Source organism: Rattus rattus, chromosome 8 (assembly GCF_011064425.1).
Source record: "Rattus rattus isolate New Zealand chromosome 8, Rrattus_CSIRO_v1, whole genome shotgun sequence".
Classification (NCBI taxonomy): Eukaryota; Metazoa; Chordata; class Mammalia; order Rodentia; family Muridae; genus Rattus; species Rattus rattus.
The window spans coordinates 59,019,616-59,046,420 of record NC_046161.1 but is presented as its reverse complement, the minus strand read 5'-3'; the positions used below and the strand labels follow the sequence as shown (position 1 = coordinate 59,046,420).

Below are 26,805 nucleotides of genomic sequence, written 5' to 3'. Positions count from 1 at the left end.
GAAGTGACGCAGACAGGGCGGGGCTCTTCACCGGGTCCGGCCGCTCAAGCTCTTCGCTCGGGTTACCCCTGCAGCGACGCCCCCTGGTCCCGCCGCCGTTACCACCGCCGCTCCCGCCCCTCAGCTCCTCGGCCGCGCCATGGGCACCCGCGACGACGAGTACGACTACCTCTTTAAAGGTGAGGCCGTGGACCACCGATAGCCCATTTGGGGCTGGAGACACTCCCGGGGGACCCGCGCAAGGCCAGCCCTGCCCAGGACAGAGTCCGCCTGGGCGCTTCCTTCCTGCCGCCCCGACGGGGGTCCCGCCGCTCGTCCGGGTTCCCGCGCCCTTGGGAGGCCTGTCAGGCCGCGGCGCCCCTCGCTGTGTGTCCTCCCGGATGGCTGCGCTCCTCACGGCGGTGCAGTTCCTTCGGGCGTCTCGAGCCCCTCCTCTTGGATGCTTGCTGCTGGTCTCACATCCCCCTCTGACAGGCCCCTGCCTTTGCTAAGTACCTATATTGGGACGCCCACTGTCTCTATGGGTTTTTGTATTTTCTTTTCTGTTCGTTTCCCTTTCCTTCCCTCCTCGTGAGCCTTTCCTGGGATTCGGCCAGATTGCCCGTCCCAGGGCCCCCACCCCCATCCCCGCAGACCTCGAGGTCAGTACCCGCGGACTGTCCCCTCCTTCCCCACAGACGGGCAACTCTGAGTCTCTCCTCTTCTCGTAATGTTTAGCGCTCCGGTGCAACCTGGCTTGTGGGAGGGAGAGAAGGGGAGGGTAAGAGGGGCTGTCCATCACTCCTGGCGTTCGTGCACTTGTCGCAGTGTCCAGGCAGGCAGATGACTTCCCACCTCGCGGGTTTTTTTTTTTGTTTTTGTTTTTTTGTTTTTTACCCCTTTCCTTCTCTTGTCCCTGCCCAGCTAATCAGACCGGGATAACTCTTTTATTTGGCTTACGAGAAGGGGCTGCGGATGGGTGGTGGCTGTTATCCCTGCCAGACCTGAAGGCCCAGTTTCTGAACAGGAAAGGTTGTGCGCTGCACAAATACTAGCTAGCTTATCACTGTGGACTGGTTGCTTCCTGCTGCAATACTGGGAGGATCCAACAGGAAGGGAAGAACCCTGGTTGGCCACATACCTTTCCCAAACGGTGGGAGAGGGTTATAGTGGTAGCGTGCTCTTTTAGTCAAATCAAGAATTTATTACAGGGTGGGGGGAAATGTGGAGCCGGCAGACGAGAACATGGATGTAAATAGAGACTTGCTTATTGGTCGAGTCTGCGAAGAGGCCGAAGTGAAAGGATACAGTTCTCAGTGAAAAGAGAGTACAGTGAACGCTTTCTGTTGATGAATGCCTTCTCACTTTCGCAGTCTTGCTCTGCTCCTGAATTAGAAGGGCGGCCATCAGTAATTTGTTGAACAAAGATCATTACCAGAGAGGAAGAAGCCCTTGCTAGCAAAGCTTTACTGTGTAGGGTGGAGTTTCAAGAGTGTTAAGTGTGGTGAGTGTTCCTGACTTTGCCACTGGGTGCTAAGAATGATTGACTAAGTGAAGAAGCAGGAAACATTTCCAAATACTTTACAAGTCTTGGCATATTAGCTGCTGGTACACCCTTATCATTATTTACTCCTCGAAATATGCTATTTATAGGGTAAGTACCTTCAGTGTCTACCCTTACTACCATCTTGGAAAGAAATGTATAGATAAGAAGGTACCAAACTTTAAAAATACAACTAGAAAAGCAGGGTGTGGTGGTACAGGCTTTTAAAATCTCAGCATTGGGGAGGAAGAGGCAGGCAGTTCAGTCCAACCTGGTCTACAGAGTGAGTTTCAGGATAGCCAGGGCTACATAGTGAGTCCCTGTCTTTAAATAAATAAATAAATCAAAATTAAAACAAATAGGCCTGGGATGTTTATTTAAGGCATCTGAGATTATGTGAAATTACCTAAATCCTAAGGTTTAGTCAGTCAAGGGAGGCTTATTTTTAAGTACTTTGTAATGGCATTTGGTATGCGAAGGTTGGTTATAGAAAGCTGTTTATTTTTCCCTAAGAATGTTAATTGATCCTAGATTGACTGGAGGAATTAAAGTTTAATTTTTAGATTAGACCATCCTTTGAACAATGAGAAAACACAGGGGTTTTATGTTTCTTTGCCTTGTGACCTTGGAAAAGTTAACTTTTTTTTTACATTTTACCTTTTGAGATTATGATATAATTATACTATTTCTCCCTACTCAACTTTTTGAGCCTTGGTTTCCTCAGTAAAGGAAATACTGTGAAACTTTTTGGGGAATGAGATAATAAAATTTAGCTCTTGCGAGGACTCAGTAAATGGGTATGAGTGAAGTGACAGTTCTTGTCAGACTTTTGAGCCATAAATCTTTATAAAAATTTAAAAATTGTATTTATTGATTTGTGTATGCTAATGTGTACTATAGCACATGTGTGGGTAAGAGAACACATTTTGGAAGTCAGTTTTTTCTTCTACCTAGACAGTCTCAGGGATCCAATTCGGGTCATCAGCTTGGTAGCAAGCATCTTTACCCACTGAGCCACCTCACTAAATAGTAAATCTTTTTAAATTAAGGAACATGTAAGTTGTAATAAAGACGCACAGAACCTAGGAACTTCTGAATTATTTCATGTCTATGTGGGTTCTGGTTTTATTTTTTGTATACTTTGCCATGTGAGACTGGGTGTTTAAAAATTCTGCTGAGATGAGTTTCCACTTTTTAGAAACTGCTACAGGATATGAGTCACTCTATTTTTTATTTCAACACTGATTACTTAGCCAATTTTTTACTTATACAATTATTTTAAATGATTTCGTTCTACAGAGATTTACTCCCTGAGATGAACCATAGCATTTCTACCTTTGGGAAGACTAATCTAGCACACTTAGAGTTAAGGAAACTGGGGTTTGTACATGGAACATGAGCGTGTTTATTATGTGGAGTGGATTAGTCTAACTGGGAATGTAATGTGGGCAGATGAGGACAATGCTAAATTATGAATTCTTGAAGATTAATTTTTACTTATGCTTTGCAGTGAGACTTTGGGAGTTTTATTTCTTAGAAGCATGGCTGTTTAAAACCTGTTAACCTTGTACATAAACCAGTGTGGTTAAGGTGCTGTGGGGCACAAGTGAGATAGCTGAGTAGCAGGACAGTCAAAGTGGCACAGCAGGGTGCAGAGTCTCCCTCTCCTGGCTTTCTCTCTTGAGTCTCATTGAAGTCCAGGCCTCATGAGTCATCAGCTGATCGTCAGTAGCACCGTCTTGAAGTTGAAGCTTGGTACTTTTCTTTCACAACTTTGGTTTAGCAACTCAGATTCTGATGAATCTGGAAAAACTTATCTAGACTTCAGCCTTATTGATGCATTTTATTTTAAAGACTTGGTGAGGGTTGGACTGTGAATGTGGTTGAGAATAAAAATCTTCCAAGCTTTTGAAAGCCAGTGTGAAAATAGTGATTTCAGTTGGTAAATTTTAAAGCTAATATTCTGTAGGTGAAGTGAGAAGTTAAATTTTAGTCCAGAAATAAGCGTACTAGAGAAATATAAAACTAAATGTGGGCTTAGCTTGGTGGCTTATGCCTGTGATCACACAGTACTTGGGAGGCTGAGGCAAGTGGATAGCCATGATTTTGAAGTCAGCTTGGGCTATAGAATGAGACTATGTTTCAGAAACAACAACAAAAACAGTAGCAAAATTACTTAAATGTGGTTAAAGATAGAAACTAAATTAAATATAAATATATATATATATATATACACAGACATACTCTGCTTTTACAGTATTTAACGTTTTGATATTTGTGGTGTGTATAGTATATAAAGCATGTATGTAAACAAATTAATATTATTAGGTTGAGCTTCAGTAGATGAGGCTAAGTTTTGTGGGGGCATTATATTTAGGAATTATATTGCCATTCAGTTTATAGATATTGTTATGTCCATTCAGCCTAGGATATTAGTAATGGATATATAAAAATTTACTGGAACTTCCTTTAATTTCTTTTTGCATTTATTTATTTACTTATCTATGTGACTATTTGAATGTTGGGGGGTGTGCTATGGTGAGTGTGGAGGTCAGAAGTCTGTCCTTTCTTTCTACCACCAAGTTTGGCAGCAAACTTATCTGCTGAGCTATCTTTCTGGCCCAGAAATTGATTTCTTCAGTTGTTGGATATGAATGCACAGTATCCCACACTTTTGAAAAACAAGGGGCTGGTAGTAAATAATAACTCAGTGATAAATCATGTGCTTAGCATTGGCTTTAGGTTTTTAGATTCCCAGCGCCACTGGTGTATATGTGTGTTGTGGGGGGGGGGCAATTAAATGTTGTCATCTTAATGAAAGTATTTTTGCCTTGAAATTGTTTAATTTTGAGTCCACAAAGGTCTATTAAGGTTTTTTTTGTTTTTTTTTTTTAAGATTCATTACCAATGACCAGTGAATTCTCTTTTGTTTGTTAGATAATTCCAGCCAACCAGCCAGCCAGCCATCAGCCAGCCAGCCATTGAACCTAAATAGATCACTTCTTGCTTTGGTTAGAAAAAAGAAAGAGCTCCCCTTATCATGTCACATTTCCGTATCTTTTTTTTCATCCTTACAAAACTGGAATCTTCAGTCATTTAAGACATCCTTTTCCTTTGACAAGTTGCTAGTCTTTGGAAATTTTGTCAGTAACTAGTTGATATAACTATTTTATACTATTAGAACATTTGTGAATTTTGAATTGTTTACAAACTATTGCTATTTTTTAAGTAATAAAATTAATTGGTGTCATGGTGGGGGGTTGTTCACTTAGTATGGTATAAAGATTTGACCTTGATGAGATGGCAAATTTAGTCATTAGTTAAAAGTAGAGGTCAAAACATGAGGCAGGGAGCTGCAGCGATGGCTCAGCGATTAGGAACACTCGCTACTGTTGCAGAGAGAACCTTCATTCAGTCCCAAGCACCACAACCATTCTTAACCCCAGTTCCAGGTGACATGACAGGCATGACTGTAAAGTACATACATGCACGTAGGCAAAACATTCGTACACATGAAATAAAATGAAAAACAAACCCAAAATGTAAGGATGGCTAATATTTTAAAACAAAACAGCATGACTTAGTACTGGAGCTTCTGTAGGAAGTGTACACTGATTTCTGAAGGTGTTTCCCACCAAAAGATGGTGTCACCCACGTGCCATGCTCACCTTTGCTTTTTGACTTCAAATTGTGAGTGGTTTCTGAAGTACTATTTGAATTGAAGTGTCTGTGAATTAATTAGATGTCTTCTAATCTCTGGTTTTTCCTTCTGCACTATTTCATACCTCAAGTGAGTGAGTGTTGATGCTAGTGTGTGACCAGAAGTGATTCAAAGGAGATTTCCAGTCTCCTTCCTCCCAAAGTCTCATTTATTTAAGTTTTTTTGGAGGTGGGGGGAATGGGCTCATGCCATGGCGTTTATGCATAGAAGTCTAAGACAATTGAAGGAATTGATTTTCTCCTTTTTACTGTGTGGATTCATGGGATTGAACTCAGGTCTTTAGGCTTGGCAGTAATTGCCTCCACCAGTGAACCATCTTTCTAGCCTAAGTTTCTGTATTCTTGGAGTGACTGAGGATTACTATTTAGGAAAGGTGTAGGAAGTTTTGGCTGAAGCCCAGAGTGGGTTCTTGGCTGGGACCCTCTCCCTGCTCACACCCAGGAGTTGTGATCTGACCATCTAACTTCTTATACTAAGAAACAACAGTGAATGTATCTTATTAATAAGGAGGCTCTATTAATGTTGCTGGGATTCAGCTTCATACCTAGTAGTGGTGTTCGGAAACCAGCCTCTAATAATTCTGTAAATTCAGAATACATTGTTTCTGTTTTCATGACCTTGACATCATTTTTCCTGGTATCCAGTAAAAGCATTTAATGTCTGTTTGCTAGGGTACTCTCTCTGACTGACTACAAAGACAGAATTATCTTCTTTGTTACATGGAGTCACTGCTGCTGGGATTTCTTGCTGAATCAGCTGGTAAAGGAAGCCAGAAAGATAAGCATTTGATAATGCATGACTGTTCTAGGGATAGCTGTGAGTACCGTGACAAGAAAGGTGTGCTCTCTTTTTCCTTTGGCTAGAGTGCAGTCAGCCTCCTTTCTACACACACCACCAAATCCCAGTCTTTTGAGTAAAACATGACTTATTAGTCTGTGGCCTTAACCTTGCATGTTGATTTTCTAGTCTGATGCCTAAATCAATTAACTAGTTAAAAAGCATTACTAGTCAACCGTAGAAATAAATACAGTGTTCGCTAAAATACCAACAAAAAATTAATGCAGGGAAAATGTTATCTGTTCAGATTCTATAAACCTCCAACCCCATTTTGATCTTTAGATTTATGTTTTAACCCAACTTGTCTGAAGTTGGGCATGATGGCACACACCTATAATCTTAGCATTGTGGAAGCTGAGGTAAGAGAGTTTTGTGAGTTCTAGACCAACCTAGGTTCCAGATTGAAACCCTCTCTTAAAACAAACAACTTGTTTCTCAGTTTTCTGTTTTACCCAGCCCCCACCACCACTCTCCCCTCTCCCTGAGAGACAGTGTTTCTCTGTGTAGCCCTACCTGTCTTAGAACTTACACCTGTAGACCATACTGGCTTCAAATTCAGAGATCCACCTGCCCCTGCCCTTGCCCTTGCCCTTGCCCTTGCCCTTGCCCTTGCCCTTGCCCCTGCCCCCCTGCCCCTGCCCTGCCCCTGCCCTGCCCCCTGCCCCTGCCCCCCTAAGATTAGAGGTATGTGCCACTGGCTGGCTCTGTTTCTTTTTTGTTTGTTTGTTTTGTTTTTTTTTTTGATATAGGGTCTCACTTTATAGCTCTTATTGGCCTAGAACTCACAAAGATCTGCCAACCTCTGCCTTCTAAAGTAAGTACACTTCTTTTTTTTTTTTTTTCTATTTTTCTTTTTGGGAGCTGGGGACTGAACCCAGGGCCTTGCGCTTGGTAGGCAAGCGCTCTACCACTGAGCTAAATCCCCAACCCCCAGTAAGTACACTTCTAAAAGAAGTACACCATGCCTGACTCTGAAATTTTTCTGTGTGTGGGTGATTTGGTCTGCAGTTATGTCTGTTAACTTCTTGTATGCAGTATGGGCAGAGACCAAAAAAGGTCATCAGATTCTGGAACTGAATTACAAACTGTTGTCTGGAGTTAAAGTATTGTAAGCTACCTCTGGGTACAAGGACTCAAACCTTGGTCCTCTGAAAGAACAGCCAGTGTTCATAACCATTGAGCCATCTCTCTAGCCCATGAAATCCCCCCTCCCTTTTAAAACATTTCTTAATTACATTTATTAGAACTGGAGAGGTGACTTAGTGGCTAGGAACTGGCTGGAACAGTTTCCAGCACCTATATTTGGCTGTTCACTACTATCTGTAACTAATTCCAGCTTTCTTCTCTTCTGGCCCATACACATAGCATACATACTCATGTTTATAAACATAGAAAATTATATTCATTCACTTGTGTGAGTTCTGTAGTAGTATATATTTAATCTCAGTTGGGGATTTCTACCCCACCCTAGATCATTTAATTCCCAGATAAAAGACACAAAACTTGTATATTATAATAAGCCTTTAATGCACTAGCGCTGGGCAGATATCTACCCTCTATACAATTAAAATCTACTTCCCTGTTAATAACCTTGAGTTATAACTTGCCATGTTCCATCTAGGCAGCTCTTAACTCCAAGTGGTCAGCCCTCATGGCCATGTTTACATGACTCACCTATCATGTGCCATGTTCTCTCACCTAGTGGTCTCTCCTCAGACCCCAAATAGAACCATAACTCTGCCTCTCTTCTTCCCAACTATAAGCTATAGGCATCGTTATTCACCAATCAGGGATAACTTGTGTTTGGGGGGGGGGGCGCAAGGTCACATAGCATTGCTTGGGTCTATACCTTGTCCCTGGGGGTAACCAGTGCCAGTATTTAGTATTACAAAACATAGCAACAGACCAAACCTCAACTGAGTTCTGTGCTCAAGTGGAGACTAGGGCAACTTTTGGAGTAGGCTCTCTTCCACTGTGTGGGTCCTGGATATGGAACTCTGTAGTCCTCAGGTTTGGTGGCAAGTGCCTTTACTTGCTTGCTAAGTCATCTCACCAGCTCTAGTGGAAGAGTTTCAAAGTAGTCACACTTGAGGTGAGAAGTTATTTGTAAATAAACTGCCTTCTATAAAATTCACAGGAAGTATAATCAAAATTCATTTTGAAAATTTTTTCAAGTCCTAAGTGAAAGTGTTTGCCCTCCTTGCTTTGGCTTTGACTCAGTATGTCAGAATGTGAGCTTCTTAGGGCTCCTGTTTGTCTGCAGAGAGGTGGGGTGCCCCTGTGCTTTCTGCCAGTCTGTGAACTGTAACTATTAAAGATGACTATAGTTTCTATGAGCAGAGCAGCAAAGCTTGGACGTCTCATGCCTCATGTTTTAAGTGTGTTTCGGCTCTCTATCCCCCCAGTTTTTACTGACAGTAGTAGAACATACACACTTTCCTACTCGATGCACTCGCTGACATCACACGTTGTTATTTACTTTTCAGAATGCTTTCTAAGGTAGTGAGGTTGGTATAAGTTAAAGGTAATTGGTGTTTGCATCGGTGCCTACAGTGTCCTATGATAAAAATGGCATAATTGCATTTTTAAGGGCTGGGAATATAGCTTGATTTGTCAGGCTTTTACCTACCTTACATGAGTAGGGCACTGGGTTTGAGTTCCTAAATAGGAAAAAAATAAAGAGGGGGATTTTTTTTTAGATTGGGTGCTATATCTGATCTGTGCTAAATAGATGAAATGTGAAAGTCATTATGAAGACAGTAATAGATTAAGAAGAGTAAGTGATTGGTTTTAATTGATTGGTCATGGATGTAAACTATTAAGCATTATGCTTCTTTAAAAATCTTTGGTTTGTTTATTTTGAAGCCAAACATCCTATTAAAAGCATGTTAGTATTCTGAATGTGCTTGCCTTCATCCAACTTATATTATTATTATTTTTTTTTTTTGTCTTCTTAGTTGTCCTTATTGGAGATTCTGGTGTTGGGAAGAGTAACCTCCTGTCTCGATTTACTCGGAATGAGTTTAATCTGGAAAGCAAGAGTACCATTGGAGTAGAATTTGCAACAAGAAGCATCCAGGTTGATGGGAAAACAATAAAGGCACAGATATGGGACACAGCAGGGCAGGAGCGGTACAGGGCTATAACGTCTGCGTAAGTTCATGGTTTTCAGTTCTGGGTAGGTTGGTATCAAGTGAATTGCTAACCTTTTTTAGGTATTGGGAAGGAACAGTGGTCTTCCCTTAACCTTACAAGATGTTCCACCTGCCTTCAACCACAGATTGTATTGAACCCTATATGTTTCTCTCTTTTTTTTAAAATTCATTTTATTTTTATTCATGTTTTGCCTGCATATGTGTATGTGTACCATGTTCATGCTTAGTATTCATGGAGGTAAGAAGATGGAATCAGACCCATTGAAAATATAGTACTTTCCAATGGCTGCGAGCCGCTGTGTGGGTGCTAGAATACAACCTGGGTCCTCTACAGTGACAGCGAGTACTCTTAGCTGCTGAGCCATCTTTGCAGCATCCTGTATCTTTTCTCTTAATAGACCCTTTTTTCTTTGTCATGTCCTAATTGCTTTTGGGGGCCATTATTAAATAAACTAAGGATTATTTGAACACAGAAAAGACCATAAATACTGGGAGGGCTACAAAGTGACTTTAACAGGCAGGTAGTTTATATAGTGTGGGTACATTGGAAAAAAGAATGAGTCATGTGCTGGCCTGGATAAAGGGGAACACTGAGGAGTTTTGTCACAATACTTAAAATGGTGGCAATTTAAAGCTTATGAATTATATATTTCTGGAGTTTTTCATTTAATATTTTTGGCCTGTGGACTACTAGGTATAAAACCTCATATAAGAGATGACTACTGTCTACCATATCTGGGGTGTGTGTGTGTGTGCACACGCGCGCATGTGTGCATGTAGATCTCGTCTCACCTTGTAGCATGGTACTCATTATGTAGCCCAGGCAGGCCTCAGGCCTCCAGCACCCAGGACAGTTATGTGTCACCACCCCTCATGTGATATTAGGAATTTTCAGAAATATATTTACAAGTTTGTATTATTATTTTTAAAAATCTCTTTGTGTGTGTATTCATGTGTGTTTTTATGGATGAGTATATGAGAGCACAGAGGGAGTGTATGTTAGTGTGCATTTATACCAGTTACTGCTGTGTGGGTAGAAGTCAGAGTACATCCTTGGAAGATGGTCCTCACCCTCTTCCTTGTTTGAGACAGACCGTGTTTGTTTTCAGTGCTGTTTATGCCGGGATAGCTGGCCTGAGAACTTCTGGGATTCTCCCATTTTAGCACCCCCACTCCTCAACTCCCCCATATCACAGTAGGAGGATGAGGATTACTGAGTGCTGCCATGTCAGCTTTTACATGGGTTCTGGAGATTTTTAACATCTAAGCAGATCTTCATGCTTGAATGGCTTTACCCCCTGAGCTATCTCCCCAGCATTATACCATCACATTTTGGGTTCTTTCTGGTGGTCATTTCTATTTTGTGATTGTCTTCTGAGAGTTACATATGTTTCTGTTTGCAGATACTATCGTGGAGCAGTAGGTGCCTTATTGGTTTATGACATTGCTAAGCATCTCACATATGAAAATGTAGAACGATGGCTGAAAGAACTGAGAGATCATGCTGATAGTAACATTGTTATCATGCTTGTGGGCAATAAGAGTGATTTACGTCATCTCAGGGCAGTTCCTACAGATGAAGCAAGAGCATTTGCAGGTTAGTAATATAAACTCCACAGTAGTACAGTGCTTCTGCATCTCTCAGTTTGAACAGTACATCTCTCTTCTTTAACAATGTTCTATGTGAGTCTGAAAAGTATTATGTCAAGGAATGTCAGAGACTGACAAGGATGTCCCTACTTAAAAGCTGAGCACTTTGGGCTTCTTATAGGATCTGCTTATTTCTAGCTGCCTTTCTGGTAGAGGAAACTACCAGAAGAAAACAGCACTGCATCGGCTAGGAAGTCATGATGTTGTATTAGTGAAAATATTGTGAGTATTTTCCTGTAATTTTAAATTTTTCAAATAGAACAGAATTCTAAATGAATATGTTTCTAGCTATGTAGTTGCTAGGGAGGATGGTTAGGGGTGGAAATAGTGGGATGTTTGATAAGTTTACTAAATTTTGAATAGTTTCATTCATTATTATTGGTGGTATTTATATGCAGAAGTACTTAGAAGATAATGAAAATTTCTTAATGTTACTTTTAACTTACTGAAGTAAAAGTAAAATAGTGTTCTTATATTATACCAGAAGTTGGTACCATTTAGGTTTTTTTGTTTGAGATACTTTCTCATGTTGCCCAGGCTGGTCTTGAATTCCTGGCCATGCTGAGCTAGGTCTTAGCTTTTTAATCTTCCCTTTTGTGATTACAAACTTATCAGATCTGCTGTTTTAAAACTTGGAGAAAGCTGGGCAGTGGTGGTGCATGCCTTTAATCCCAGCCCTCTGGAGGCAGAGGTAGGCAGATCTCTGTAAGTCCCAGGCCAGCCTATTATACAGAGGAGTTGCAAGACAGCCATGGCTACACAAAGAAATCCTGTCTTGAAAAATCATAAAAACAACAACTACCAAAAGACATCTTGTGGAAAATTGGGGAGGTAGGTCTGTGATAGGGCTTGCCTAGCATTGGTGAGGCCCTGGTTTGGATCACCAATCACCAGCACTATTAAACAGTAATCAAAATTTACCAGACTGAAAATTTTGTTTCTCTTCACAGAGAAGAATGGTTTGTCGTTCATTGAGACATCTGCTCTAGATTCTACAAATGTTGAAGCTGCTTTTCAGACAATTCTAACAGGTGAGGCCTGGGTTTTCAGGTTACAGGTGGGAACTGGAGTTTTAGGAAGTGAGTTAAATAAATTAGTTATGATTGTTGTGCCATCTGACATGACTATCATTAGACAACTGTAGCGTGAGATCCTTGTTTCGCACAGCTACAATTCTTGCACGCTCACTTCAGCCATTGTGGATTCATTTGGGGAAACATTCTTGGAAGGTAATTTGTTCATTTCCTTGTGTTCAGACCTCAGTCTATACTTCATGTCAAAGAGACAGAGTTATTGTTCTTAGGTATGTTCTTCTCCTTTTAAAATGTACTTTCATAAGGTAAATACTGAGATCCTGACCATAGAAAGATGGAAATGCCTCTTGAAGTTAGAAAACGTTTGGCTGGAGAGGTGGCTTAGCATTTAAGGGTACTTTGAGTTCTTCCCGAGCACCTGAATTGTGTCTCAGCACCCAGGTGTGGGGGCTCCCAGCTGCCTGTAGCTCTAGCTTCAGGAGATCCCCATGCTTAAAAAACATCTTAAAAAAGAAATTAGAAAAACCTAGGGAAATTACATCAACAATTTTAAGTGGAGAAAGAAAGCATGGATACCTCTTCTGAGATAGCAGGAGTGTGTTCTTTGTACACACAGTCAGCCCAGTCCGCACGTAGGAAGGCTTGAATGAGTGCATGGCCAGGGACAAAGTTCATGCTATTTCGGAATGTGAGTAACCAGGTCAGCTTCTTGGAAAAGAAGACATTTCTTCTGACTCATATTTACTTTGGCTTTATTAGAATAAACAAATTATTAGTATATTTGATCCATTAGGAAGTACTTTCATAGATTGTTTTTCAATACACCTAAATTATACATTACTTTTAAGAACTTATGAATTAGAATCTAGTCAACACATAGTAAGAGTCTTATGTGGTGTTCTGATAAATTGATATGTAGAATTGTTTAGTTTCCTATTGCAATGTAACAAGTTTTAATGCTGTATTAGCACTTGTATTAGAGATGACCAGAATTTTAACTTTTAAAAAGTATTTTTTTATTGTTTAAAGAAACTGTGTGTAGTAAGCCCAGGCATTTAGATTATGGAGTGAAAAGCCTGATTCTTCCACTTATTTTTGGAGCTACAATATTGAGCAAGTTATTTATTCTTTCAAAGGCTTTAATTTCTTCATCTGTAAAAGTTGGATATATATGTTGGGCTGGAGAAGGGCTCAGCAGTTGGGAGTACATAGTTTTCCAGGAGACTGGAGTTTGGTTCCCCATACTCATACCAGGCTATGTAACCACCTGTAACTCCAGCTCCAGGGCATCTGACACGTCTTCTGGCCTCCACATACACATGAGAACAAGAACACATAGATATATACATGTACACATAATTTAAAATGAAGTTTCTGATACATCTTGATGAGTTACTATTGTCTTCATGAGAGAGCTTATACTTTTCAGTTTCTGGAGTGTGATTTGATATGGCTTAATTGAGTTTGTTATTGCTAGGTAGGCGTTTTTGTTGTCTTGTTTGTTTTGTCTTTATTCCATAGAAAAGCCTGAACTGTCACTGATACTTCAGTATTTCCCCAAAAAATATGAGTTAATGCTTGTCAAGGCATTAACTTTTCTTGGTACATAGCAGACATTTGATAAATCAGTACTTAAGTAGCTATTAAGGAAAATCAACATGTTAAAATACATGGAAAAAAACAACTTTTAAAACTAATATAAATATTGGTGATTTGAATGTATTTTATTTAAAACAATCCTTTTTCGTTGTTTTGATTTGTGTCTTAGTTGCGTTGCAATTGCTGCAGTGTAACCTTGTGACCAAAAAGCGGGTTGGGGAGGAAACGTTTTATTTAGCTTACACTTCCAGATCATAGTCCATCATTAGAGGAATCAGGGCAGGAACTCAGGGTTGGAACCTAGAGGCAGGAGCTGATGCAGAAGCCATAGAGGGCTTCTGCTTGCTAGCTTGCTTCACATAGCTTACTCAGCCTGCTTTCTTACAGATCCCAGAACTACCAGCCCAGGGATGTGCCACCCACAATAGGCTGGGCCGTCCCCCACTGATCACTAATGGAGAAAATGCTTTACAGATGGATCTCATAGAGGCATTTTTCTCAACTGAGGCTCCTTCCTCTGATTATTCTAGCTTGTGTTAAGTTGACATACAAAACCAGCCAGTACAGTTCAGTTCAGTTCTGTTTTGTTCTGTTCTGTTTTGTTTTGTTCTGTGTATTCCTGGCTGATCTGGAAGTCAGAGATCTACCTGCCTTTGCCTCTGGAATGCTGAGATTAGAGGCATGCACCATTACCAGCATAAAATTGTTTTTTGTTATCTGAAGAATAATCTCTATGGAGCTGGAGGCAGTTTGTGGCACCAGCAGCGTTTTTAAAAAATCTGTTCTGAGTGATCTCGCTGCAGATAGTTTTAAGTTTGCAATATTTTATTGAATATACTGTATGCCTGCAAGTCCCACTTTCCTTCTGTTTTCCACTGTTTAGGCCAGGCCAGGCTTGAATGTTCAGAGATCCACCTACCTCTGCTTTGGAAGTGCAGAGAAGAAAGGCATGTGCTACTACACCTGGCCTAATTTTTAATTTTTTTAAAAATCACGTTTTATTTATTAATTTATATAAGGTATGGGGCCATAGTGTTCACAGTGTGGTAGCCAAAGGACAGCACCTTTTAGCATGTTTGTCATGGGGCAAGTACTCAGGTCATTAGGCCTGGTGGCAGGTTTCCTTTATCTACTAAGCCAAAATGTAAAATTATTGGAAATGTTTTGTAGCAGATCCACACTTTGCTCATATCTGAGTTGTCTGGTTACTTTTAGAAGTAAGTCACTAGAGCCAAGGTGGGCTGATCAATTACTGCAGTCCTGCTTTTAGGTGCAGCTTTGTTTTTTCCACCTCAAGTTCACCAGGAGATTGGGTGGGGGAGGGGCAAACTGTTAGGGATCCAACTCTGTCCCAGCTGAGTTCATCCCTAAGAGATGATTTTAAACACTGTTTTTTATATCCTTTTAATTTTAACTTTATATTTTGGCAATTTCAGAGTTGATTAAATCTTACAGTAATAGCATAAAGAATTTGTGAGTACTTTTACTCCATTTCCTTAATTATTAGTGTTTTTTCCTTCCCATTTACTTCTCCCTTCCCTATGAAGATAAACACACACACACACACACACACACACACACACACACACTATGTGTAAGTAAGTGCTGTGTGTACTACCCTTTATCCCTAAGTCATTTTTATTGTTGCTGGGTATTTACTAGAAACAAGTACTTTCTCTGTCAGAACCATAACATGATGATTTAAATCAATAGTTTGATAGTACATCAGTCTTTAGCTACAAACCTTACTCAGATTTTGTCAGTTGTTCAATTGATAAAAAAACAAAAAAAGAAACCTGGGCTCATACTCAATGCTGTTCAGCTGTCTGGTTACTGCTTGGCAATAGTCCTTTAATTTTCCTTTCTTCATCAACCTTGGTATTTTTGAGAGGGACAGATCAGTTGTCATTTCTTGGATTGAGTTTATCCAGTGTTTCTTTATGGTTAAATGCAGGTTTATAGCTTGTGGTCTGAACACCATAAAGGTGGTTCAGCTCATCATGTAAGAGGCTCATGATAATGTTCTTTGTCTTACTAATTGGTAGTTCTGACTTTGAACTTCAGTTCAGGTGCTTTTAGCCAAATTTCTCTGTGTAATTAGTAAATTCAAGGGAAATTTCTTTTTTTTTTTTTTTGGTTCTTTTTTTCGGAGCTGGGGACCGAACCCAGGGCCTTGCGCTTCCTAGGTAAGCGCTCTACCACTGAGCTAAATCCCCAGCCCCTCAAGGGAAATTTCTAAATTGAAGACTAAACTCTTAATTCTATGGCTGAAATAATTTTAATGTAACATACTGGTTCTTTAAAACAAATCTAAAGCCATTTAGGGGTACACATCTGCAGTCCCAGTACTTGGGAGGCTGTATGTATGTGAGGTCAGCCTGGACCATATAACAAGACCCTGTCTCAAAATAAAATAAAAATAAGGGACTAAAGTTGTCAGGTATTAACTTCATGGGAATATTGAAAATTGTTAATTTTTCATATTTTTATTTATTTCTGTGTTTATGTCTGTGTATATGTATGAAGACCAATGCAGGAGGCAGGTCTTAACTTCTACCATATGGGTCCCAGGGATGAAAGGAACTTGGATCACTTTTACTCATTGAACTCTCTTGCCAGCCAAGAACTGAGTCTGTTTTCACTAGGGGCAATAGTAGCTTTGTTCTCACTTGCTGCAGAAAATGTAGGACTATTTCAAATGAGAATCTTTTTTGACCTTCAAGAAATGTACATGATGAACAGGCGATTTGAAAAGCATAATAAATAAGAAGCTTCTGTAGAGGCTGGCGTGGAATTACCCAGGCTCCTCCTGGGTTTTAAAACTTTTGAGGAACTAAAGATGTTTTTAAACTTTTTTTTATTTTGTGTATGCTTACTTGAGTGTATGTTCGTGTACTACATGCCTGAGGAGATCTGAGAGGGTGTCAGATCCCCTGGAACTGCAGTTGTAGGTGACTTGAGCTTCCTTGTGAGTGCTTGGAACAGAACAGTGCTCTCCGCCAGAGCAGCCAGTGGTCTTAACACCTGAGCCATCTCTCCCTCACCCATGGAACTAATGACTTATATAACCCTTCTTGTTCTTTAATTTGGAACAGTTGTGCCTAATTTCCTTAGAATTATTTTGCCAGCCAATCCACGGTTCAGGTAGAGTACAAAAACAGACTTCATGTCTTTTTAGGTAGTTTGTATTTAAAGCTATAATATATTAGGATTATGTCTAGATCTCCTATAGCAGATTCTGATAGAAGAATAGACAAAGCAGGATTGCTTTTTTCTAATTGTTCCTAACCTTTGGGCATCTTGAAAAGGGACTGCATGGAAATTAACTGACCACATTCGTTTGGTTCTAAAGGAGAACAGGCCCCTGAGAGTGAAATAAGGAACCTACTTCTGACTTATCACATTTCTGCCCCCTCCCCCATGCTGAAGTAACCCTTTATAATCAGACCCTGCTGAACAGTTCATGTTTGCTATTTTCTTATCAAAGAAAATAACACAAGAAATTTGAGTACATTAGTTGTAAAACTCTTTAGAACTGTTTAGACGGGATTTAATTCCTTTTGTTTATTGCCTTGTTAGTGTTTTTCAAAAGTAGATACATTTTTGGTGACAAGAGAAAGCACAGCAGTGGCACCATTTCTAGAAGAATGCAGCACTTGTAGACTGTCACAGAACACTGCTCAAGTTTCTTGCTTTGTAATGAGATCTCTTTAATTATTTACCTCTCTTTCCTCTAAGAAGTCTCCCTTTGTCTCTCTTTCAGTGCTGTATGCATTCTTAATTTATAGAGGAGTTTCTGGTGTTTTGGATTTGTTTTCCTAACTTAATCTTCAGAACAACTTGTAAAGAAGTTAAAACTTAACAGGGATCACATATTTAATGTTTTCTTTTCAGGAAGATGATCTATCTAGTTAGGTATTAATTGATAACGTAAAGAGTGAGTGGTAGTGAATGGTATAGTTTAACCACAAGTAGTTGATTCTCATTATTCCTTAGTCTCGAGCCTCAGTCAGGGAGCTCTACTTCTTTGCCCTGGACAGATTCCTGTTCCATTCTTTTCTATTTTCTTCTCCCTCCCTCCCTCTCTCTCTCTCTCCCTCCCTCTCTCCCTCTCTCCTTTCCTCTTTCACCCCTCATCCCTGTCTTCTCTTCTTTGAGATAGTGTATCACTGTGTAGCTATGGCTGTCTAGAACTTACTCTGTAGATGAGGTTGGTCTCAAACTCATAGAGATCCACCTACCTCTGTGTCTTAAGTGCTGAGATTAAAGGTGTGTGCCACCAAATCTGGCTTTTTTTTAAAGACAAGTTTTTAAATATTTATTATCTGTCGTGGTGGGGCTCATTGAGTGCCACAGTGTGAGAGTGAAGAGCAGAAGTCAACTTGCAGGAGGTAGGCAAGGTTCTTTCTACCAGGTGGCTTCTGGGGATTGTGCTCAAGTTGTCAGGATTGGGGAAAGGTGCCTTTATCCACTGAGCATCTCCCTGGCCAACCCTATCTTTCCCCCAACACCATACCCTTTGTAGTGTTGTTTTTAAACTTTAATCAATAGCTTGTGTTTATTGTATTCTTTCTCTCCTGATGCTGTTTCACCTTTGAACCACTACCAACCTTCTCAGACAAATGAGTGCTTTCGTTAGTTTATCTATTAACACGTGTGTGCGTCCGTGCGCATGCTCACTGAATGTGTGCTTCGTGCGTGTGGGTGATGGAAGAGGTCAGAAGAGGGAGTCAATTGCAAGCCACCTGCTGATAATTGAACTCAGGTGCTCTGGAGGACTAGCAGGTTCTCTTAAGCACTGGGCCATCTCCAGCCCCACTTACTAAGTTACTGTTGCTTTACTTTAGGGAAATTGGTTTTGTTAATTTATTTATTTTTAATTTATGTGTATGAATGCTTTCATTTATGGATATGTGTACCACATAATATACCTAGTGCTCATGAAGGCCAGAAGGCATTGAATTCTATGGAACTGCAGTTACAGTAAGCCATCATGTGGGTACTGAGAACCAAACCCAGGTCCTAGAAGAGCAGTAAGTATTCCTAATTGCTGTGACATCTCCTCAGTACCAAGAAATTGATTCATCCCTTGTTGTATGGCTTCCTGCTTACCTAAAACAGAATAGTTCATACTAGCCTGTTTTAGTAATAACCATCAATGTCTGTTTCTGACCTGTGACCTTTTTTTATTACTTTGAAATAAATCCCACATAATATGTCATTTCATTTGTGAGTATTTCAGAAGATATACCTAAAAAATTGGGACTTAAATAACAACACAGCCACTAAGAAATTCATAGTAATTCCTTATGCCATCTGTTAATCTAAGCAATAATAAACAGACATGACTTTTTAAAAATCAACAATTTAAAATAGGATCCAGATAATGTTTGATAACGTTGCTACATTATAGTTGGCTGATGTGTTTTGCAACTTTTTTTTTGGTGGGTGAGTGGCACAGGATCTTTCTGCATACATAGCCTTGGCTGTCCTAGAACTCAATATGTTGACTAGTTTGGCTTCAAACTCAGAGATCTGCTGTCTGCTTCTGCATTCCCCAACCCTGCAACTTGAGTGTACCACCATGTCCAGCTTTTTTGAAACATTTTGACCATGTAACTTTTCATGTTTTCTTTTTTTTTAAAATGGTGTAATTTTAACATTTTATCTCATACAAACAACGCATGTTCCTACATAGTCACATTGTAGGTCTAAAAACCAAGTATGTCTGTAGTGTTTCTAATGGGCAGCTCTTATTCAGATTTCCCAAGGGTATTAATACACTTAATTAACAAATATTTATTGAATTGCCTTTTGATGTTTTTAATGACAAGGTCTCACTCTATAGCCCTGACTGGCCTGGTACTCACTCTGTAGACCAGGGTGTCTATGAGCTCACTGAGATCTGCGTGCCTCCATCTCCTGATTAAAAGCTATGGCTCCATGCATAGCCTCGGGTTTTAGTTTTTATGTAAATAGTTAGCTACCGAATACAGGTAGCAGGGATAGAACATTCATGCTTATCTGAGTCTGCATTTGTCCTATTTCTGCTTGAGCAAATTCACCAAGAGTTGTTTTGTCAGGGACACATGGGACCTGCATAGGAGGAGTACATTATGTCTTTCCTAGTACATCTTACTGGAAGGCTGATTATATTCAATTGCCCGTTTGTAGAGTTTCCCTACTTTTTGATGATATTGCTTGGGAAGGAACACTAGAAGGCAAGATGGATGCCTGTGTTCTCTGTTCTTGAGAAGTGGATTGTTGTTTGATTAGGTGGTGCAGTTCAAGGCCACTTTCAGGGAATTTACTGTAGGAACTGAGAGACGTTCAGTGATACATACTTGGGTGAGTAGTTCCTCAAGCATCAATTCTGGGGACCTAAAGCACCAAATAAAGCAAATAGTTTTAGGCTTTAAAAGATAAATGTTTAGTGGAGGACTACAAGATAAATCTTGATACATGTCATGAAAGTAAAATAGTAAAGGTGTATGTTAAGATGATCTCTTTTGAATAATTAAGTGTAATTTAACCTTAACTCCAGACGTAGACAGTGGTGAACAGAGGGCCCTTTCTCTGCTGATGTTCTTTCGGATTTTAAGGTTTGAGAAGTTGTGTTCTTCCCTACAGGACCAAGAAAACAGCTAGGTATATCTGATAGTGTAGATTTGTTTCTTTACAAGTGTGAACCTTTGTGGAGGACTAAGTATATATTTTAAGGATTTAATTCAGATCCATGCCCATAACTATGGAAGTGTTTAATGCAGTTTAGTTAACGGCTGAAGTTTCCCCTCTGAAATGGTGGAACCCTGTTACTCTCCTTACTGTAACACAAATTGTTAAAAATAATGCTTTAACTCTAGTTAATGGCTATTTGAAAATAAAACCTTACTTTTTGAGACAAAGTCTCCAGTACCCCAGGCTGTCTTTTGAACTTGCCGTGTAGCTGAGGTTGGTCCCGAACTCCTTATTCTTCTGCCTCCACCTTCCAAGTGTTGGGATCACAGATGTGCACTACCATGCTTAGCCTAAAAATAAAATGTAAATGTGTATGTTTCTGTTCTGTGTATCTTCTGTCTCTTTGACACAAAGTCTTCATGGGTTTACACACACTGTTTCTGTTTCTTTTGTCATTCAGAGATATACCGCATTGTTTCTCAGAAGCAAATGTCAGACAGACGTGAAAATGACATGTCTCCAAGCAACAATGTGGTTCCTATTCATGTCCCACCCACCACTGAGAACAAGCCAAAGGTGCAGTGCTGTCAGAACATCTAAGGCGCCTCTCTCCCCTAGACGGCTGTGTATAGTCCATTTCCCAGGTCTGAGATTTAAATATATTTGTAATTCTTGTGGTCACTTTCTGTGTTTTATTACTTCCTTACACTTAAGAATCTTCCCATGTCTTAAGTCTTTGATTTGGCTTTATAAAATCCTCAACTTTGTCCTGAATGACTGCAGTTCTTTTTCATGCTATGGCTTCTCTAGCCTTAGTTTAATAAACTGAATGTTTGAAGTCCTCAGTTATTGTTTACTCTTCATCATGGAAGCCTGTCACTGTAGGACAGAATAGAACTCGATCACTTGAAGTTCAGACCTCCTATTGGTCCTGATTAAATCTAAGACAACCTTAGAAATAAGCTATTGTTTTGCCTCAGAGCAGCTTGTAAGACATTCTCTCTAATACAGTACATCTGTTGACAGATCTAAGGATTGCCCTGTAAACATAACAGCATTTTGAGAGCTTGAAGATTTCCCATTGCGGAAGTCAGTTTCTAAAATGCCTTAATAGGTCTGTGTTGTAAATTTTTTCTTTAGTTTTTGTAAGCATCAAAGATTATGGGGATTTTTTTTCTGGAAAAGAATTAATAAACACAAAGGACTGTTATGGTTTGCATAGGGCGTGGTTATGTGGTCAAAGTTACCCTGCTGCCTGGTAGGCTAGTAGACTTCTGTCTGAGGTGTCTCTGTTGCAGTGATCGGCAGCCAGAGTAGCTTAACCAGTCTCCTTTCCTGGCAGTAGATTGTGTGGTATTTTTATTGCTTGTGCAGTAACTAGCTTATGCTGGTAATATCACATTTTGAAGTGTTAATTTTGTTTTTAAACCCGTCTAGTAAGTGAAATGCAACCTAATTTTATCACCATATTCACCAACCAGCATGGGTAATTATTTTAACAATGCTTATATTTGAGTTCTGCAGTGTATAATGGAGTATAGTTCAATTAATCCTTTGGTTTTAGTATGTCTAAAGAATACAGTGAGAAGTTAATTTATGCTCAAGTGGTACCACTTAAAGGCATGTGTTCTTTTAGTATGTAAAATGAAATAGTACCTTGAATTTAAGTAGAATGTACTTAGGCATTGTAGGGTCCTGAAATAGATTTTTCCACTACATAATTGAAATCAATGGAGCAACTAGTTTCACATTAAAATGTACACACTAATACTTAGTTTTACTTCCTTGTGGATAATATTAAGCACTTACTCTGAAGTTTTCTGAAAGTTAACTGCAAAGACATTATTAAGGATGGTGGGATACCTGCAAAAGCTATGTGGGCTTGCATAGATGACTGTGTTTCATGGTTAAATTTTCTGTCTTTTGCAGTGCTCATGATGTGTGGGGAGCACAGAAGGCATTGCTATAGTCAGTCATTTTGTTTTTCTTTTGTAGTTATTTGTTTTAGTGTATTGGTTATAAAGATACTGTCTATTTATAAATTGCTACTTTGTATTTTATGCATGCTCTGTATTTTGCCTATTTTTTTTAGCTATTGATTTGGAGTATATTCTCATCCTAATAAACAGTTATAGGGGGACAATTTCCAGTGTTGTCAGATTACATTTTTCTTCTGAATGCTTTGGATGTAGCCATGAAAATCTTGCTACTGATGAGTGAGAAGATAAGTCCTTGCATTGCTGAGTAAGCTTGGATTGGGGGCAACAGTCAGTTCAGGTAGACTTTAGATCTGCAGTTCAGTTGTACTCTTGAGAAAAATATTTCTAAAAATGGTGGTGACACAGTCTCTGTACTTTTTTTCTAACAGTGTCACTAGCACAGCAAAAGCTTCCATCTCTACTAAAGTTTACAATAAATTTATAAAACTAAGAAAAAGAAATTATGTAGTGAACGAAAATGACTTAAGAGTAGTTTTTTTTTTTTTTTTTTTTTTTTTTTTTTTTTTTTTTTTTAACCAAGAATAGATTTAGATGCTACTTGCACACGGTGGATTTTGGGAGACCTCCAAGCAACATTAGGTATTAGAAAGTGACATTGTTTGCATGTCAACCAGAGTTCATGTTGCGTTAGAACTCGGGAGACAGTGTCCCAAGTAAGAAGCATTGCAGTTTTATTTACTTGGACAATTTTAGACTCAAGGCAGTTTGGAAGTACTTTGGTGCTTGACTCTATTTTTCATTCATTTTAACTCTAGGTGTTTTTCTTAAACCTTTTATATTCTCCTGAAAAGCCAGTTAGCCATCATACCTGGTCCTTGTTATTCAGAAGTGCTGTGCCTTTTTCTGCAGTTGTCTCTATGTCAGGATTAGTTATCTTTAGCCATTCTAGTGAGTATGCTAAATTAGAATTGTAAGCAGAGGTTTCAACCAGTGTGTTCTTTGCCATATATCCTTTAAATTCTGGAGTTTGAGTCATGCATCTGAGCTAGTCTTAGTTCTTTGATTGTTAGGAAAATGAATATTTTAATTTTTGCCATTTCTGATTTATGTTTATAAAATCCAAATGCTGTCAATGGTGTGAGCTGTTGTGATAATTAATCTCTTTAATCTATTATAAAGAAAAAAGTTCCATTTGGACATTTTTGGCCAACATGAGAAGCAGAAAAGGTTCGGTAATTAAAATTTTATTTATGTTAGTTTAAAGGGTTTTGTAAAAAATTATTAACTAAGGAGAAAAATGGATCATAATCCTGAAGAACATTCAAAACTGCCAGTCATGCTTTTTATGGCAAAGACAGGATGTCACTCTAAGTTCAAGGCTCACCTAAACAAGGCTGTATCGCAAGCTGTTGACACGTGGAGTCATACAAAGAAGGAAACACTGTCTCAAAATGAAACCAAACCAAATAAAGTGTGGCTTTTGTTGTACAAAGAAGGACAAAAGGACAAAGGCTACTAAAGGAGCCACTTCCACATACTTTTAAGAGCTAGTGAAGTATCAGAAAGGGCATCCTGACAGGACACCAGAGAGAAAACAGCCTGAGCTTTCTCCTGGTTGAATACATCACCAATACAACAGAGTTGCCAGTCTGATAATATTTTAAAGAATAGTTTTGTTCTTCTATCTTGTAGGTGTTGATAAAATGACACACCATGCTAATCTCTTTGAGAGAATATTAGCGGTATCCATTTTCCTGAAAATTGGAGTGTTTGAAAGAACATTGTATCTCAGGCAGGTATTAGAAAATGTGCTGAGCTGGACAGTTGTGGAGCACATCTTTAACCCTAGCACTCCAGGAGGCAAAGGCAGGCAGATCTCAGCATTCAATGCCAGCCTGGTCTACAGAGTGAATTACAGAATAGCCAAGGCTACACAGAGAAACCCTGTCTCAGACAAAAGACACACACACACACACACACACACACACACACACACACACACACACACACTTGGAAGAAAAGGAAATGTGCTAAATTATTCATGAATTGGAAGATTGAACCAATGGGTCTAACACAGCAGTCAGCTGCTTAAAAAAGAAGGGTTATAGTCCCAGCTCTTGTCCATTTTATCTCTTACTTCATATCCTTTGAAGTGATGATATCCTTTGATATCTTTGATGTGACTGAACTGGATCATTTCTGGGTCATGTGTAGGTATTAAAATCAAATTAAAAATTTACTCATATTAAATCTAAGAAATTAATAAAATATCAGGTAAATACTTTAGAGAAAATGATTTTGGTCTTAACATAATATCTTAATAAAAATCTTTTATCTTCATCTTAATTCTCATTAAATAAGTTGCAAGTTTTAAGAACATTTGAAAAACATCAGTTTTAATAATGTGTCAGGACATCAACAGTGAAGGGAGAAACATTTGATCAGCTTCTGAGTCAATTATAAATTGAGAACTCTTTGTTTTATATTGTTTAAAAAAATCTGGGTTTTTTGTTTATTCGTTTGTTTGTTTTTTTATAAGGTAAGATCTCATGTAGCTAAGTCTGATCTTGAACTGGTGATACTCCTGTCTTCACCTCTGCAGTTTTGGGATTGCAGTTATGGGCCATTATACTTGGCTTACATTCTTGGAGAGAACGTTTAAAAACATCTTGCATACTTTTAAAGAATCCATCTCTTTCAAGGGTCCCTACAGAGCTCTCTGGTACTAGTGACTAAGCTATGCTAGATGGCACATAGCATTTGGGAGGTAGAAGCAGGAGGATCAGGAGTTGAAGACTTTCTGTGTATCCCACCCCTCAATAAAACAAGCGAAATGCTGTCCAATGTGTGGGTTAATATTATTATGTGAATGCACCTGATTAAAAGACATTTCAGGGCTATTGATGTGATCTAATCATTAGACTTATTTTAATTCCTTTTCTTATCATGTCTTAGGCACAGAATTGATTGGTAGTTCACAGATGTGAACATAAAATGTATATATTGGCTGTTAACTACTCTTATCAGTACTAGCTAGTACTAATACCAGTACTAGTGGCCAGCAACATTCCTTTTGTATTTTTGAGTTTGCAGAACCTAACCTTTCCTCAAACCATCGACTCTCAGATCCTCTTACCTCGTCTCACTGAGGAGATATCCTACTTTTAGCATCCATTCCCTCACTGACAAGCTCTAGTCAGACATTTTCATAAATCTCTGAGGAAGTAGTGTGGTTCTTTTTCATTTCTTTAAGGGATTGCTGCCGCCTGTACCAGCCTCTATGCCAAAGCCTTTCATCATTGGGATCCAGAAACGTTAAAGAAACACAGACACAGGCATACACTCAATGTACTCACCTACACTTATGCCTGCACCTGCCTTACATGGGACAGTTTAAGAAGCAACACAATTTCATGTGTAAAAAATGTATTACTTTTTTTATTTATTGGGTGTGGGATGGGGCCTGGCACAGTACATGATTGGAGGTGAGAGAACAACCTGAGGGAGTCCGGCTCTCTCCTTCCATCATGTGGAACCCAGGGATCAGGTTATCTGCCACGCAGCAAGCTCCTTTATCACTGAGTCATCATGCTGACCCCGGAAACTGTTTTATAGGCTGACTTTATGTGAACCAGCTCTGGAGGAAGTCGGGAGGGTCCTCAGTTAACTCGTTTTATTTCTTTTTTTAAACATAAATAACAGTACTATGTAAGATCTCTTTCCTATCCTTCCTCTTAACCCAGGGCTGCAGGATAGACAGTTTGATAGGTAGACAGTTGTTCAGGTGGCTGGTGCTAGGATGAGGAGGGAATCTGGCAACTGAAGCCAAGAGCAGAGCTGTGTGGGGTTAGTTTGGACCACTGCTCAGTGCTCTGTAAGTCAAGGAAGAAACTGCATAATCAGCACCCTAGGGCCTCCCTTCATCTCTGCCCTTTTGTAATCACATTGTAAGATCCACAGGGAGGAAATAGATTTTGTTTCTGTTTATATTCTGACAATTAACTATTCTGTATTAAAATGACACAGAATTGTAGTTATATAATTCTATAAATATAGACATAAAACTTTACAAAGCACAAATAACATAACGAACTCCCATGTAGCCATCTATTAATCCATCCTTCCTTAGAAAGGTTTCCCATCTCCCATTGTTGCACTGATCAGATGAACTCTTGTGTGTTCCTCTCAGTAGGAGAATGACTAATGGACTGTCTGGATGCGAAGGGCACCACCTGCAGCCATTTGTTCTTGACTAAGTTTGTGATACTAGTGATAGAGACTCACAGAGTATTACTTTACCCTTTGTTCAGTAAATGTGTCAACCTCCAGCCCTGGAGAATTACCTGTTAATTGTCCCTCCTGAATGACATTTAACTTCTGAGTAGCAAAAATATATTATTCTTGGTTAAACATTATATTAAATTGAAATAACTTTGTGTGTGTGTGTGTGTGTGTGTGTGTTGTGTGGTGGACAGGTGGTGGTGGTGGTGGTGGTGGTGGTGGTGGTGGGGGTGGTGGTGGTGGTGGTGATTGAACTTGGGGTTCCACACACTTTCAGTGTTCTGCTGCAGAGCTAGCATTTCTGACCATTTGTTTTAATTTGATACAGGTTTTCACTAACTTGCCTAGACTAGCTTTGAATTCCAAACCCTTGAATTTCCAGCCCCTT

At 39.4% G+C, this 26,805-nt stretch overlaps 1 protein-coding gene across 1 annotated transcript; it reads left to right on the top strand.

The window, feature by feature from the left end:
- Rab11a (RAB11A, member RAS oncogene family) lies at window positions 1–22,341 on the top strand. The gene is made up of 5 exons (XM_032910035.1): window positions 1–179; window positions 9,038–9,233; window positions 10,639–10,832; window positions 11,836–11,916; window positions 20,657–22,341. The coding sequence occupies exons 1-5, from the start codon at window positions 140–142 to the stop codon at window positions 20,794–20,796; spliced, it is 651 nt and encodes a 216-aa protein (XP_032765926.1). The 5' UTR covers window positions 1–139; the 3' UTR covers window positions 20,797–22,341.
- The last annotated feature ends 4,464 nt before the right edge of the window (window positions 22,342–26,805 follow it).

Excerpts from the sequence above, each read along its gene's own strand:
- Rab11a (XM_032910035.1), top strand. The coding sequence starts at position 140 with ATGGGCACCCGCGACGACGAGTACGACTACCTCTTTAAAG. Across the intron at positions 180-9,037 it reads GTACGACTACCTCTTTAAAG|TTGTCCTTATTGGAGATTCT; the intron begins GTGAGGCCGTGG and ends TTGTCTTCTTAG. Across the intron at positions 11,917-20,656 it reads TTTTCAGACAATTCTAACAG|AGATATACCGCATTGTTTCT; the intron begins GTGAGGCCTGGG and ends TTTGTCATTCAG.